This window comes from Pseudorca crassidens, chromosome 3 (genome assembly GCF_039906515.1).
Source record: "Pseudorca crassidens isolate mPseCra1 chromosome 3, mPseCra1.hap1, whole genome shotgun sequence".
Taxonomy (NCBI): Eukaryota; Metazoa; Chordata; class Mammalia; order Artiodactyla; family Delphinidae; genus Pseudorca; species Pseudorca crassidens.
Window position 1 is genome coordinate 4,535,343 of NC_090298.1, and position 14,406 is coordinate 4,549,748.

Consider the following 14,406-nt stretch of genomic DNA (forward strand, 5'->3'; position numbering starts at 1 on the left):
TAATGCAATGAGTTTCTTGTCAGTTCCTGTAATGCTTATTTGTTTTGTGTGTGTGTGTGTGTGTGTGATTTTTGTGCAAGAGTAGTAAGAAATACTCATTTGATTGGCTAATAAGAAAATGGAATAGAAGAGCTACTTTAAATACCCTGTTGGAAATACACTAGGAATGCAAGGTGCAAAACTTGTCCTCAGCCACTGTGAGCTTTGATGATGGAGATGAAGTGAGCCCTTTGGTCTTTTGCTAGAAGACTAACAATGTCCTGTAGCCCAGAAGTTAATTTGTACTGTGTGGCAGTGCATTGTTGTACTCTATTGCCTCCCAACTGCTGAGACTGACCTCCACCACCTTTGGTCTCGGGATTTTATTTTTGTAGAGATTCTAGGATGTCAGGCACATTCCTCTCATTGCACACAAACCCCCAGATTATGCTGGATCTTGGGAGCAGTGGGCATAAGACTGTCTGTTGCCTTCATTTCAGAACCCTGTGTGAACACACAGAGGTACCCCTCCATTCACAATAAGGACTCGTGTGAATATTCCATGGCAGAAGTAAGGGGGACGTCTTAGCCATAAAGGGCTCTCACTTGTATTTTGCCCCAAGCTGGTCATTGATTGGACCTGGGGGCGTAAACCCTGGGTCCTAGTCAGGCACCCTGCGTCCAATTTCACCCGGGCTGACATCTTCACAGAGTCTCCTGTTAGCCACAGTTGTCTTGTTTATGAAACAAATGATTTTTAGATGAAATCTGAGATCATTTATGAGATTTAAGATGCCTTCAGATTTTCAGTTTCTGGGGTGCTGCCCTCTTTCCCTGCAGGATGGGGCATGCACGGGTAGACCTGCTTCTAGCCTGAAGAGTCAGCACGATACAACTCCATTGTCTTTTGTGTGAGTGTGTCTGCAGAGGGGGTGCTGAACTAGCAGGGCTTCTCAGGTGACAGGTTAATTATTCTTTGTATTAAAACGTTTCACCTTGGAACTCATCCAAGCGGCAAAGAATAAGCGAGGTTATCATTTGATCGTACACCTGTGTTAACTTTAATTAATGCAGTTTTCCTGGAAATCACCCGCTGAAGAATGTAAGGCATGTCCCAGGGTTGATGTACAGCATTTAGCTTGGGTGCATTTGACTCTCTGGAAAGACACAATAAACATTTAAGGGGAAAACATAGTCAGTGACTGAGAGACGCAATTTCAAAGCAACACTCTGGTCATGAAAGCTTTAAACAAGTTCTTGTCCTGAAATTGAGGTATTTAACCTGGTTTTCTCTGACCATCCTTAGAAAAATATATCATACCTATAAATAAGCTTTAAAGAACTCATCTGCCTGCCAGTTTTGGGAGATGTCCTTGCCACCCACCCCCCACCCCCAGTTCTTCATTTACCAAGACTTCGGGTAGCTTTCACTCTGATCTTTCACTGCTGATCTATTAGAACTTGGTATATATGGATAAGGTGAAATGTCATTTGTATAGTTTCCTTCTAGTTCCAGCCTATTTGCTAGAGATAAAGCTTTGTCAGTTGAGCTGCCTCTTCTCATAAACATGGTGCCTCTGTAGGAAAGTGACTTGATTTAACACTGTAATAATAACTCTTAGAAGAGTTACAAATTTGAAATCTTACTTGCCCAACTTGGTTATGAAATAAACACAGCACCATCCGGGTGTGTTTTTGTGTATGTGCAAAGTCTCGTATAAACGATTCTGTTGCCTTATATAATTTTTCAGTGTTTTATAAAGACTTTGAATGTGAACATTTCATGCACAGAAGTCATCTTTCTTGGGTCATTGAAATGTGTTCAGAGTCAGCAAATACATCCCAACTGTTTTGGTACAGAACTAGAGAAATAAACATGAGTGTCTACACTGAGTCTGTACAGGTTTTATATATGACACCCTCCTTTGGATTTTAACACATAAAATGGGTAAATTAGTTTCTGCCATCCAGTTCCACCTGTGTAACTGAATCCAAGTTAGTGCTAGTTTTCTGTGATGACAGAGCCAGTAACAACTGCATGACAACATGTTTTCTTCCTGTTATCTCGGGCTCCTGGTCTGTCTCCTGCATAGCCAGGGCTAGTGATAAGCCATCATGCGGACCACACCTTGAGCAGCTTCTGCCAGTGGCAGTCTGGATTGATGGGGAAAGATGGGACTCGCCATGACCATGCCATCTTACTAACCGGCCTGGACATATGTTCCTGGAAGAATGAACCCTGTGATACTCTGGGTAAGACCCTCTGCCAGGGTTTTGAGAAACACATGTGTGCTGTGTGCCTTCAGTGGCCTAGGATATGGAGTATTTTTGCCCTCATTCCAAATCTGTAAGCTGTAGCTGCTGCTGGGTGGAATTGTAAGGAATAAACTCCCTGCCCTGTATAAACTGTGGCCAAAGAGAAGAGTATGCATTTATTCACCAAAATCAGTTCTTTCACAAGAAAAGGTCTCTCACAGATTCAAGAGCTTCTATCTCTTCTAATTTAAGAAATAATTTCTTCCATTTCTTCTTCCAGTGGTGAGAATAGGGTCAACAGATTCAAGGGTGTCTCATTCTATGAAAAAATAATAATACATTTATGAATATTTGTAGAGATACTACAACACTATTGGATCCCTGATTTTTCCATTTCTCTATGAATATCCCAATCTTAGCCATGTTCAACATGTTTATTAGGCTGGATGTATCTTGGTGGTATTTTATAATATGATGCAAGTTTTTTATACTTTTCCAAACAGTGTAAAGCACAGTGTGATACTGAGCAAGGCTCTCCTGACCTTTTTTCCTAATTCTCCATTTCTTCCCAAGATCTTAGGGAAGAAGGGTCTTTATTACAAAAACATTCAGATAAGACTTGGTTTAATAGAGGTTAGTCCTGACTACTTGTTCCCAGAAAGCCCTGAGTGCAAGGTGGACCCTGGGCTGCCTCTGAGGACTTAGAATTCAGGAGGTTCCCACCCTGCACATGATAAGCTCACTGGGCCTAAATTGTACAAATAATGCTGTTTACACGGAAGACTTGCTTTCATTCTGGGCGCCTGGAATTTTGGCCCACTCCAGGCAGGGGTGCTATGTGACCAGCCCCCAACCAAAGGCCAGGGCTTTGTGTCTCTAATGAGCACCCTGGTGGGCAGTATTCCCCTTGTTGGAGGAATTAAGTCCGTTTGTGCGACTCCACGGCGGGAGGAAGCCCTGGAAGCTCGTGCCTGATTTCCCCGGGCTTCTCCCCAGGTGCTTGTCCCTTCTGCTGATTCTACTCCATATACTTCCATCCCTATTAAATTACACCCAGGAGCATGACAGATGCTGAGTCCTGTGCACCCTCCTCGAAAGTCCTCCACCGTGGAGTGGCCTTGGGGACCACCTGACACCCACTCTCTACAGCACTTTTTCTCAGGCTTTTGAGAACACAGCTGTTTATAGAAAAAAGCTGAAATTCTCCATCTGCAGGGAATGCCCTCTTCAACTACGCCGCCATTGTAACCTGTAACTTGAACATTACATAGAACCATAGATTGGGAAGGGAAAACAGACCCCCTTCTCCCACATAATTCAGACCCCCTTCTCCCACATAATTCAGGTCCCTTTATATGATTGTCCAAGGGTTTCCCACATAATTCAGGGCCCTTTATATGATTGTCCAAGGGTTTCCTGTTTCATATTTCACCTGACAAAATGAGAACCAAATTTCTCTAAAGGACAGAGGTAAATACACACACATGACACACCCTCTTTCTTTATTTTACTACAATATTGCTCCCATATGTTCTTTTGATCTTTATGTCCTGTAGGATTTGCACCCATAAGTGGAATGTGTAGTAAATATCGCAGCTGTACGATTAATGAAGATACAGGTCTTGGACTGGCTTTCACCATCGCCCACGAGTCTGGACACAAGTAAGTGCATCTCCCTGGGAGGATGGAGCCTGGGGTCCTCTGCGGACTGGAAGATTGTCTAGAGATTCTGGTGCAGTAGCTCAAGCCTGTGAGGGGAATTCACACATTTGCAGCGAGAACGCCAGTAGGAAATGCTCACGTAGGCGCTTCTGTTTTATTTGAGTGTCTCGTCGCACATATTCTAAAGCTGTGGCAACACACATGTTTGCACTTTCCTCACTCCCTTCTTCCCTTCCTGCTCACACATGTGCATACAATCACAGACTACAGACTCTTCTGTCTCTGCTCCTTTGTCCTGGGTTTTGAACTTGGTCCTGTGAGCTCATCTCATTCCATGGTTAACTCCTACGGGAGGACTCCACGTGACTGAAGATGGTAACAAGCCCGCCCATTGGTAACTTACTATTCTCAAGTTTGCATTCTTATATCACTTTCAAAATTTGTAGAGATGGGTTTTGACTGGTGTGCAGGGTTTGGGACGTACAGGGAGGACAAGAGATGCAGCCTGGTGGGAGCTGGTTTGCTTCCCACATCCCCACGTTCCCACCATTGTCAGTTGTGAAATGGGGCAGCATCAGGGGGAGTGGGGAACCCGGGACTTTGGCACAGATGGATAGACACCGATGCAGGACAAACAGCTCTCAGCAATGGGTGGCATGTCATTAGGAGTATCTTTTTAAGTGAGAAGCTTACCTTTGTTCCTGTAGAATGAAACACTTCTGTCCATTACTTATAGTAACTATTATTCTTAAATAAGATTTCTTAGTCTAATAATCTATAGGCTGCCTCACTTCGAGGCACCATCTATTAAAAAAAAAGTTTTTCTCAGTGGGGCCCACTTGCTGATTTCCTGCAATTACCCTGATTTATATGAGCATCAGCAGTGGTAACACAAGTGTTTTCCTGCTGGACTGAAACTGTACTTGAAGCTTCTCCTAGAAAATTCACAGCCAGGAATTACAGCTTTTCTATTTTCACTTTCATCCTCATTTTATTTGCAAATTACAAAACTTGCAGAAGGCAATGTTTGTGATTTGGTCTTTGCAAAGTTGATTTCTCCATCCCCTGTTAGAAATTGTACTGAGGCCACTCATGTCATCCCGACCTGTTCAAAGCATCTGTGTGTGTGTGTGTGTGTGTGTGTGTGTGTGTGTGTTTGTACACATGTGTGCCTGTCCTTAATGGGCTCTCACAGAGGCCCTGCAGACTTTGGCTCTGTGTGAACTGATGACCTGAAAGTGAAGCTTATATCTTATTACTGATCCCTTCATCATTACAGGTAATGATTGACTTTTTCAGTGCCTAGAAAATTGCACCTACACTTTACAAAGCTTTCAGTTAAGTCATAATTTTAAATAGGCTGCTAGAGTTAAAACTTCAAAAAAACTCATTATTTTAACGACATGGGGCTCTTGCTGTCCTCTGAACCATACCTGAATTTAATTAAACAATCAAAGTAAGAAATATTTAAGTCATCAAGGGCTGAACAAATCAGCATTAGATAAGCCGTTGAGATTCAGGCCCCTGGTGCGTCCAAGACGAGGCTCTCAGTCTTCCAGTCAACAAGGATTCGTGTTTGCTTTTATTTTTTTCTTAGAAGTCAAGTATTAATATTTCCTTTCATCACTAGGGCTGGGTGTAGATGGAAAAAGAATTTCTTCCAAACAAGAGAAAAGTGTTTTTACTTGCAAGTGAGAATACAGATGGGAGGAAGGAAAGGAACTCTAGATTTGGACGCAGGCAAGTCCCACTCCTGATAGAACTGACCTCCAGGAAATGATCAGCTCCTTCTCCAGCACCTGCTGCTTAGAGAATATTGTACAAGAGTCAGGAGGACTGAGAGCTCTGAGTGTTTGACGTCACCCGTGAAATAGCTTCTGATCATATTGAGGAAATAGGAAATACATGTGGGATACATACATGTATACATACATGAGGAAATAGGAATACATGTGGGATACATGTATTTATGGGAGACATAAAAAGCACGTGCTAATTGCCAAAATAAGTGATCATAATAGTACTAATAGTAATAATAACGCTAATACGTGCTCTTTGTGGAGTAGTTTCACATGTAACTCTAAGCCTGGAAACCCCTGGGGATGATCTCTTATCTTCCCTTCACTAGCTGGGCAAGTAGCCTGGGCTGAACATTCAGCACAGGAGGCGTGGAGGAGCTGCAAGGGGTCAGAGGTGAGCTGAAGGGGGCGTATTTCTAACACATTCTTAGCTGTGGCAACTGCATCAAATGAGAGGGGCCGCAGCAGGAAAGATTCAGCAACCCAGCTCTGTGCAGTTCAGGTGAATTGAAAACAAACAACTTTATTCAGTTTATTCATTTAAGAACTATTATTACTTGGAGAAGGAATCCTAAGTTTAATGCATGGATCAAACAGCATGCCTTCCTCTTATCCTTGGCAAAGAGCTCTAAGCAGTCAATTTCTGAGCCCTGTACCTTAAGAATTAAAAAAATAATTTTATATTTATAAGTTGTAAAACATGCTGTTTCACAGATGAATCTTACTTCTTCAGTTTTACGTTCAGAGGACATTATTAAGGTGGAGGAGTACTTCTCTGTGCCTTTCAGCCACAGGTTTCCTAACCTTTAACTCAAAGAAAGATGCAGTTCATGCCCAGCTAGTTTCTTCTATGAGGTTCAGTTCTTTTTATCCTAAGACATCTTGTGGTTTCTACTGGAGAGTCTGACCTAAAGATAGGAATTGCTAAGAGCCAGTGTTTGGATCTGTGTTGGGAAGGGGAAAAGAGGGTCTGGAGCTGAAAGTGAGGATGTGTGCTTTCCCTTAGTGTGTGGGACTGAGCCGGGACTGGTGCAGGGCCGGTTTCCTGCTTGTATTAAATCATTTGTCACAGGATGTGTGGTTTCCTAGATGCAGGTGTTGAAGAACCGGCACAGACACACTGAGGGTTCAACTACACGTTTTGAAGAGTATGCCATCTGGGCATGGATCCATTTGAAAAATTCTCATTTGTCAAAGGAAGTCATGCCATGAGATGGGTAGGGCCCTGGGACTCGTATTCTAGATACCCTGTGGTTCTCTGGCAGCCTGACAGTGACCAGGCTGCATCTCCTGATCTCCTCTTACGTGGGTTTCCATATGCAAAACCCGTAGAGCCTGTGAGACCTCAGCAGGTGTGTGCAGGTGCAATTTAAGTTGCATTGTTTGAGCTGAACATTCCTTGTATATAAAGTCAGCTTAAATACTTAATTTGCATGATCATTTTAGACCATCAAGACAATATTAAACATACTTACTGTGCTCAGGAGTATTCATGATCCATCGTTCTGTCCCCTATCTTTTCCACTACTTACTGACCCATTCACCAGGCACAATTTGCATTCTGCCAGCAAAGCACTGTGTAACGTTCTATAAAATGACTAGTGATCCATGCCCTTCAAAGCCTAAAGAAAGATAAGGTAGGCATGGCATGCAAGGGGTCAAGCAGTGAGGGCTGTAGGCATTTCAAGAGATGCAAGGAAAATCAGGGAAATCTTCTGGAAAGAAACAGAGTTGGTGTGCTGATACCATTCAGCTCAACCATATTCAGCTGGTGATGTTAGACTCCCTTTCAAGCATTTGATGGTGATGTGTGCACCTCACTGATTTATGACTGTGCTCTGTCATCAACCTGAGCCCCTACAGCTGGGGCAGGGAGGTGCTGGGTGATTTTAAGGATTTGCGGAATATTAAAGCAAGTGGCTGCTTAAAGATCACCTGGTCTGGTGATTGTCAGACTGCCCCCTAGGGAGCTCCAGCATGTTGGAGCATCATTTCTTACAAATTTTATTTCCTGTCATTCCTCCTAAGATTTTTGTTTGTTTCTGTGTCCAGAAGGTATTTGAAAACCATTGACCCTTGGCTGAACTGCCTCCTCACCCCCCTACACACACACACACACACACACACACACACACACACATGCACAAAATATGTATACAAGTGATATCTGACATCTAGGTGTTGAGAGATCTGATCAAGACCACATTTGAATCTGGGAAAGATACATTTTGAATTTTCCTTTTTGACATGCATGGTGCCAGGTATTCTGAACAGTTTAAGAGGAAGGTTTTATTATCCCATTTTATAGGTGAGGAAACTGAGGCTCAGGGACTTGAGAAATTTGCCCCAAATCAACCCACTTGTGAACGACAGGATCAAGACCTGATGGAGGTTCCCCCGCCTCCACAGCCTGTGTTCCCCCAGGTTATCTGACCTGCCCTGGCCCTGAGAGTCCCACATGACTGCTGTCCCCATGTCCACTTCCCGTCTCTCAGGGAGGATGGGTTTGCTTCTTGAAAATCCTGCATCAGGCTCTGGACAAGTAGATCCTACCTGTGGTGCTATCATCACCTCCAGGGTGTGATTTACCATCCAGATGACTTTGACCCATCGTTGCTTTGAAGGGTTTCTCCTTTCCTTGACCTACTGCTGTCTGATCAGCTTAAAATATTGGTACAACCTCTAAAAAAGCTTGGCTGTTCATCATTCTGGGTATATCATTAGTAATAAAGAAATACTTGCTGATGTAATTGAATAACTCAAGAAAATTCTATAGAAGACATTAAGAGCATCTGATACAGAATATAATTCTCAAGTCCAAATTAATCTGAAATTATGTTTACATTTGGGTATTTGAGTTGTTGTTGTAGCTGGAAGGTTGTTCTTTATTCATTCAACAAACTTCGGTGGAGCACCTGTCACGGACTAGTGAGTCCACCTGCACTCGGGCTCTGAGCATTGTTAAGAAGAGTCCCTGTAGATAAGGAAGAGAAAAAAGTGCATTGTTTTAACATGTAGGGTGATAACCACTTTGAATAAAGTATTGTGAGTCATGGAAGCAAAAAAAAAAAAAATGTCTGGTAATGTATAACTTGAATAGTAATTTTATTTCTTAGTTGCCAAATACCAACCTTATCTTCAAAATGTGCCCTATTCATTCTTCCATGACTTATTAATGTTAATATCAACTGTGATTATCGTGTGGTATTTTCATGCCACTGTGCTAACACCCACAACAGTGCAGAATATGGGATTTGTACTGCTTGGAAAAGCAACTCGAGACATAGTAGTGCTGAAGTTTGGGTGGGCATCAGAATCACGTTATTGTGTTAGGATTCACCCAAATGCCAGAGCCTAACCCCCAACTTACTAAATCAAAAATCTAACAGGGTGGGCTTTGGGGAGGCACATGTGTGGTGCATTTCCCAGATATTCTGATACTCAAAAAAGTCTGAGAATCACTGAAAATGCCTTAGATGAAAATGGTTAAGACCAAGGTGTCCCCAGATCTGGGATGTTGTGGCTTTGAATTCCTTAGAAATGTAGGCAGAAGTGGTAGCAAATTCATCTAGGGCACTCGCAGGACCCAAATTTGTCTTCTTATATTCAGGTCAAGGGCCAGCCAGGGGAGGGTACTTTGTTATTTCGTTTTTATCACTTTCTCCCCAAAGCAGCCTCTGCGTGAATCCTCTCCATCACCGTGGCACATTTCTCCAGCCATGTGGTTACCCTCACCTTGATTGATTGCTTCTAATAGAACTTCAGAGAATGGGTGGAGGCCGAAATGACCACAACTACATCATCCTTGGTACTGAGCAGGAATTTTGCAGAAATTCGACAATGTTTGTGTGCCAGATTTCCTTGGACACACCCTTCAATCACGCTCCGGGTACACTATTGCACGGGTCCCGCCTGGGCTCTGACGTCAGAGTATCGGGTTCCAGTCCGGACTCTGAGACCCTGGACAAGCCTGTCTCCAGCCCTCAGTCTTGCTGTCATTGTAGGCTTGTAGGCTTGTAGTAAGATTCGGGTTAGAAAATATAGATAATGTGCTTAATATCTTGTCTGAAAAATAGTGCTTACAAATGGGAGTTGTCATTTTTACTGATATTATTAAACAGCTCTAAGAAGAAACAGTTAAGTCTTCAACCTCGGACACAAGTGCAGATTCCCTGGCCCCCTTTTGGAGCCCACTTCCCCTGGGTTGGTGTCTCCTATCCCTGTGACCCTCCCTCCATTCATCCTGGGATTCTTGGTGGCAGAAAGCCCACAGATGCAGTAACCCACCTGTCCTTCTTTGCTTTCTCCCCTCTTGCTTTTCCCCTGCCTTCTGTATCCCACTCATTCAGAACTGCTCTCTGGGAATCCATACAGTGATCGGGTGGGTACCAGACATTAATGGCCAAAAATGGCTTGACTCTCCAAGGATGTATCTACCCTAATGGGAAGTCTTCAATGTCACGGAGCTCCCAAATTCCGGAGGCTTTCTTCCCAAGGTAGTCATTTGTGCTCTTCTGAGGTGGGTGAAGATGGTAACATGAGGCTATCCCACAGGGCTAGCTTTAGGAAGTTAAGAAGAAGAGCCTACTTGGTGGGGAGAGGTAGCATCTCAGTCAATGGGATTTGTATAGGTGCAAGGCTGCAGTTTTCTCGAGTGACAGTAAGGGGTTGCTGTTGGCATTGTAGGATTTGAACATCTGCAAAGGACCCTATTAAGAGGTCCCATAGCCACTGTAGCCTGAGGTGTTTCCATATACTAAGCTAGGGCTGGAGCCCCAAAGTGCTCTGGTTTCAGTCAAGAGTAACAGACGTACCTTCAAACAACGCCTGCAGATAAACGCCACCACAGCTACTCACGGGAGTTCCATGGCGTCACTTCCTCCAAAGGGAAGTAGGGAGTCTGGTCAAGTACTGGCCTGCTGTCACAGCCTCCAGCAGTGAAGACCTAGCACGAGCTGGATCAGCACTGGGTGTAGGGACAAAATTTCAGCACCACCAAGAGGGGCAGTAGTGGTTTAGTCGTTCTTAAATTGTGTAAACATCACACTCCCCTGTGGAGCCTGCATTTGTGTTTCTTACAAACACCTGGAAATCCTGACCATGGCTGGTGAGCAGCAAAGAGTGTAGAGAGAGAAGAAAGCAATAAGAACATCATCAGCTTTCTCAAGATCAAATAAACTGCCCTCTACATCCCACTGGAAATGCTTTTTTATAATTAAAACGTCTGCCTTTGGCAGACATCTGGACATGTGCTCTGTTTTGATGTAGGTGTACACTTTCAAACAGCTGGACAAATGGTAGTTCTCCAGGAGAGGTCTGTGACCTCATGGATATTCTCCCCTGTTTGGCTGTTAGGACTCTTTCTTCTGCCTGCCTAGCATACAGGAGAAGGGGGGCCTTCACATTGTTGACTTGTGTTTGTTAGAGTGTGTTAGACAGTTGAAACTGCTATTTGTTTTGAAAGACCCGTTTCTTTCTCTCTCTCATAGCTTCGGCATGGTCCATGATGGAGAAGGGAACGTGTGCAAAAAGTCTGAGGGCAACATAATGTCCCCTACGTTGGCAGGACGCAATGGGGTGTTCTCCTGGTCACCCTGCAGCCGCCAGTACCTGCACAAATTTTTAAGGTATGAACCCCTAAAGCTGGTTGTGTATCTCTCTGTGCCTTTGATGTTCACTGCTGGGTCAGCCTAATCCTGTCCAAGAAGCCCCAGACCCAGGTGCCCCTTCCGCAGATGGTCCCCATTTAAAGGCATCTGGAGACATTCATTTGACCAAGGAGTTTGCCGAACACTTTCTTAGAGCCTCAATTTCTGCAAGCTTAATCTGACCTCATTTGCCCTTTAGAGTCAAAAGAATCCCTTAAGATACTTAGCAAACCAAAGTATTTGTCACTACCGTTTGTTTTTTTTTTTGTTTGTTTTTTTAATTCTTACTTCTATAACCAGACATTTTCAGTCCATGATTTTTTTTAATTTTTTAATGTTTAAATATTTTCTTGTACTTTTATTGAGATATAAGTGACATACCATGAATTATTATTATGTTTTTTTACAAAATACATTTCTCATTAGGAGGAAAAAAAAAAGAGTATATAAACCTTCACCTGGGTCTAAAATCCTATAATTTTAAGAATTATTTCTGGAAGGTTTCATCATAGCTCTAATTCATTTAGGGTATAGAACATTAAGGAGGTACAGTTTGACCCCCTGAAAAAGAGATCGTCAGTAGATTTTAAAATTTTAGAGAAATAAGGGACTTTAAGAAACATTTTTAGATCTGCTAGTAAAGTGGATTATCCCCCTGGTTTCCTCTCTTTCTTTCTTATTTTTTCAGTAGAGCCCCTCTTCTTTTTTTTTTCTGCTGCACAAATTAACCCGTCTTGTTTCTAGAACATCATTTGAGCAGGATCTCAGGCCTATTTCTGTTGGTTTTACTCACCACGTTCTGTTCATTATCCTATGGATGGTTCCCTGTGCTCACCTGAGGCAGTGAGTGCACAGCTGGTTTCTCTTTCTTGCTGCCTCTTCCATCACTTCCAGACCTCATAACACATCTTCAGAGCTGCGTCCTGACTACCAGCCTTGGGGGCTCCAGCCTGCAGCTGTGGTCCTTCCTCACCGCCTTACTTTGAGACCTCAGCTGAGATATTTTACCACTTAAAGGAACGATGACTGCTTTCCATATTTTGTGCTACCCAGGAAGAGTGAGAATTTTGTAGATAATATCTGTACCCTGGTAATATAAACCTATATTCTAGGAATATACACTTGATCATTTTTTTAATTTCTATTACCCAAAAGACAATGTTCACATGACACAATCAGTCCTTCCAACATTTGCTGTGCCCTGTATGGTGTTCTCTTGGAGTCAAGTTGGGGATTGTTAGCACTTGTTTTAGCTTTTTCATGCACCTGTTCAAATGTGCGTGTGTGTGTGTGTGTGTGTGTGTGTGTGTGAAGGACTCTGCTTTCCCTAATAAAGAAGATAATTCACTTTAGCTCACAATGCTCTTATTTGTATTAACAAGGAAATTTTTGAGTTTTCTATATCCCAAATCCTTTCTATAAACTTCTACATTCTTTTCTTAAAATTTTACTTCTTTTTCATCTTAATGGCTATGATGAAGATATATAAACATTTTTAAATTTTTCGAAATATCCTCTGACAACTTGAAAATCCCAGGGATGCAAAGTATGGGCCTGCAGTGAGAATCAGCATCATGAAAGCGTCCAGAAAAAGTTTTTAAACTGCCAAGAAATATAGGAAAACTCACAGAAAGGAAATAGTTATAGGCTTAGAGAATAATTGTTTTGATGACATTAAATATGGGCTGTAATCTTCAAGTCAGAATATGATCCTGAGAATACTTATTAAGATTCTGGAGTTCAAAGACATTTTGTCCAGTGATACTGGAATGGTTAAACATATGCTGAAGTATGCTCATTTGTTTTTGTGCCAATCAGTAAAACCCTTCTGTAGCCATGCAGTAACAAACATTTATTTTCAGGGACTTTACTGGTTGTTTTGGACCACATAATAATAAAAATACAAGATTTTACATGCTCCCAAATTGGATTTCTCAAAAGATTAAATTTTCTACGATAGCCTTTCATTGTCAAATTCACTCTTAAGATTAATTGTACTTGAGATGTCTAGTTGTGAATTGGACGTGTCCCCAGTGCATCAATCCTGATTTTTCGTTGGCTTAATGAACCTGAGACCATCTTTTATATGTTTGCTGACTTCCTGATTTGTAAGTAATCAAAATACTGTTATATTCTCCACCAATTAGTTGGCAATTTGGACATGATCCCAACAGTGAGTAGGGATAAACGGCCAACTTTACAAAGATGAATCTGTTCTCCTTTAGGATCAGCCTAGCATTGGGTACACGGAAAAAATATATATAATAAGGGAACTCAACTAGCCTGAAGTTGTCAGCACAACTTTTCTCTATACTCAGTAGAGTCAAGAAGGACAGATATGTTTTTGCAGTAAATTCCTCAACCTCATCAATAAAGACATATGTCATTTCCTATGGGCAGACACAGACCTCATCACATTCACTCATGTCTGTATCCGGGAGGCCTAAGACTTAGGGAAATTTTAGCTCATTATTTTAAACTTAATGACAACATGGACTCATCTTCAATTTGCTTTTTAAAAACTTGAATCATGCACTTCTGATCAGTGAACACACCTCCCCTCTTGTCATATGACTCTGCATCCATACATGAGAAAGGTCATCATAGGAAAGCAGGAATTTGAGGGATGCCCTGCCATACCCCCGACCACCCTGTCAATGGGAAAACTTGATTTGGCCTGAAAGAGTATGTTTTGGGGCATAAAAGAAATAATACATTACAGTTCACATCTTGCTCTGCTGTATAATGTTCGTCTTAAGAAATATAAACCAGCAAGTCATGGCTGAGTGCAGTTTCTGGGAGACTGGAGAATGGGCACTGCCGTATCGTTGATCAGCAAGCGAATCAGAGTTCATGTGCCGATCAGGTCTTCATCACTATGCCGGGGAAGGCCTTGACCTTGGCAGCTGATATAACCTATAATCCATTGTCTCTCTTGGAAAAAGAGGGGATACAAGTAAAAGAACTCTCGAGCTCTTTAACATTTTATGGTTCATGAATCAGAGTGGGAAGAGGACTTTGAAATATTGTTGCAGAACCTCTGGCCTTGCCTTATTTCCTTC

The 14,406-nt window shown here is 42.4% G+C and overlaps 1 protein-coding gene across 1 annotated transcript in view; it reads left to right on the plus strand.

The window, feature by feature from the left end:
- The window catches only part of ADAMTS16 (ADAM metallopeptidase with thrombospondin type 1 motif 16), a 154,294-nt gene that overhangs the window by 44,961 nt on the left and 94,927 nt on the right, over positions 1-14,406 (plus strand). Inside the window, exons 6-8 of the mRNA XM_067730343.1 lie at positions 2,073-2,232; positions 3,792-3,897; positions 11,186-11,323. Coding sequence (XP_067586444.1) covers positions 2,073-2,232; positions 3,792-3,897; positions 11,186-11,323 — 404 coding nt within the window. The remainder of the gene's footprint in view (positions 1-2,072; positions 2,233-3,791; positions 3,898-11,185; positions 11,324-14,406) is intronic.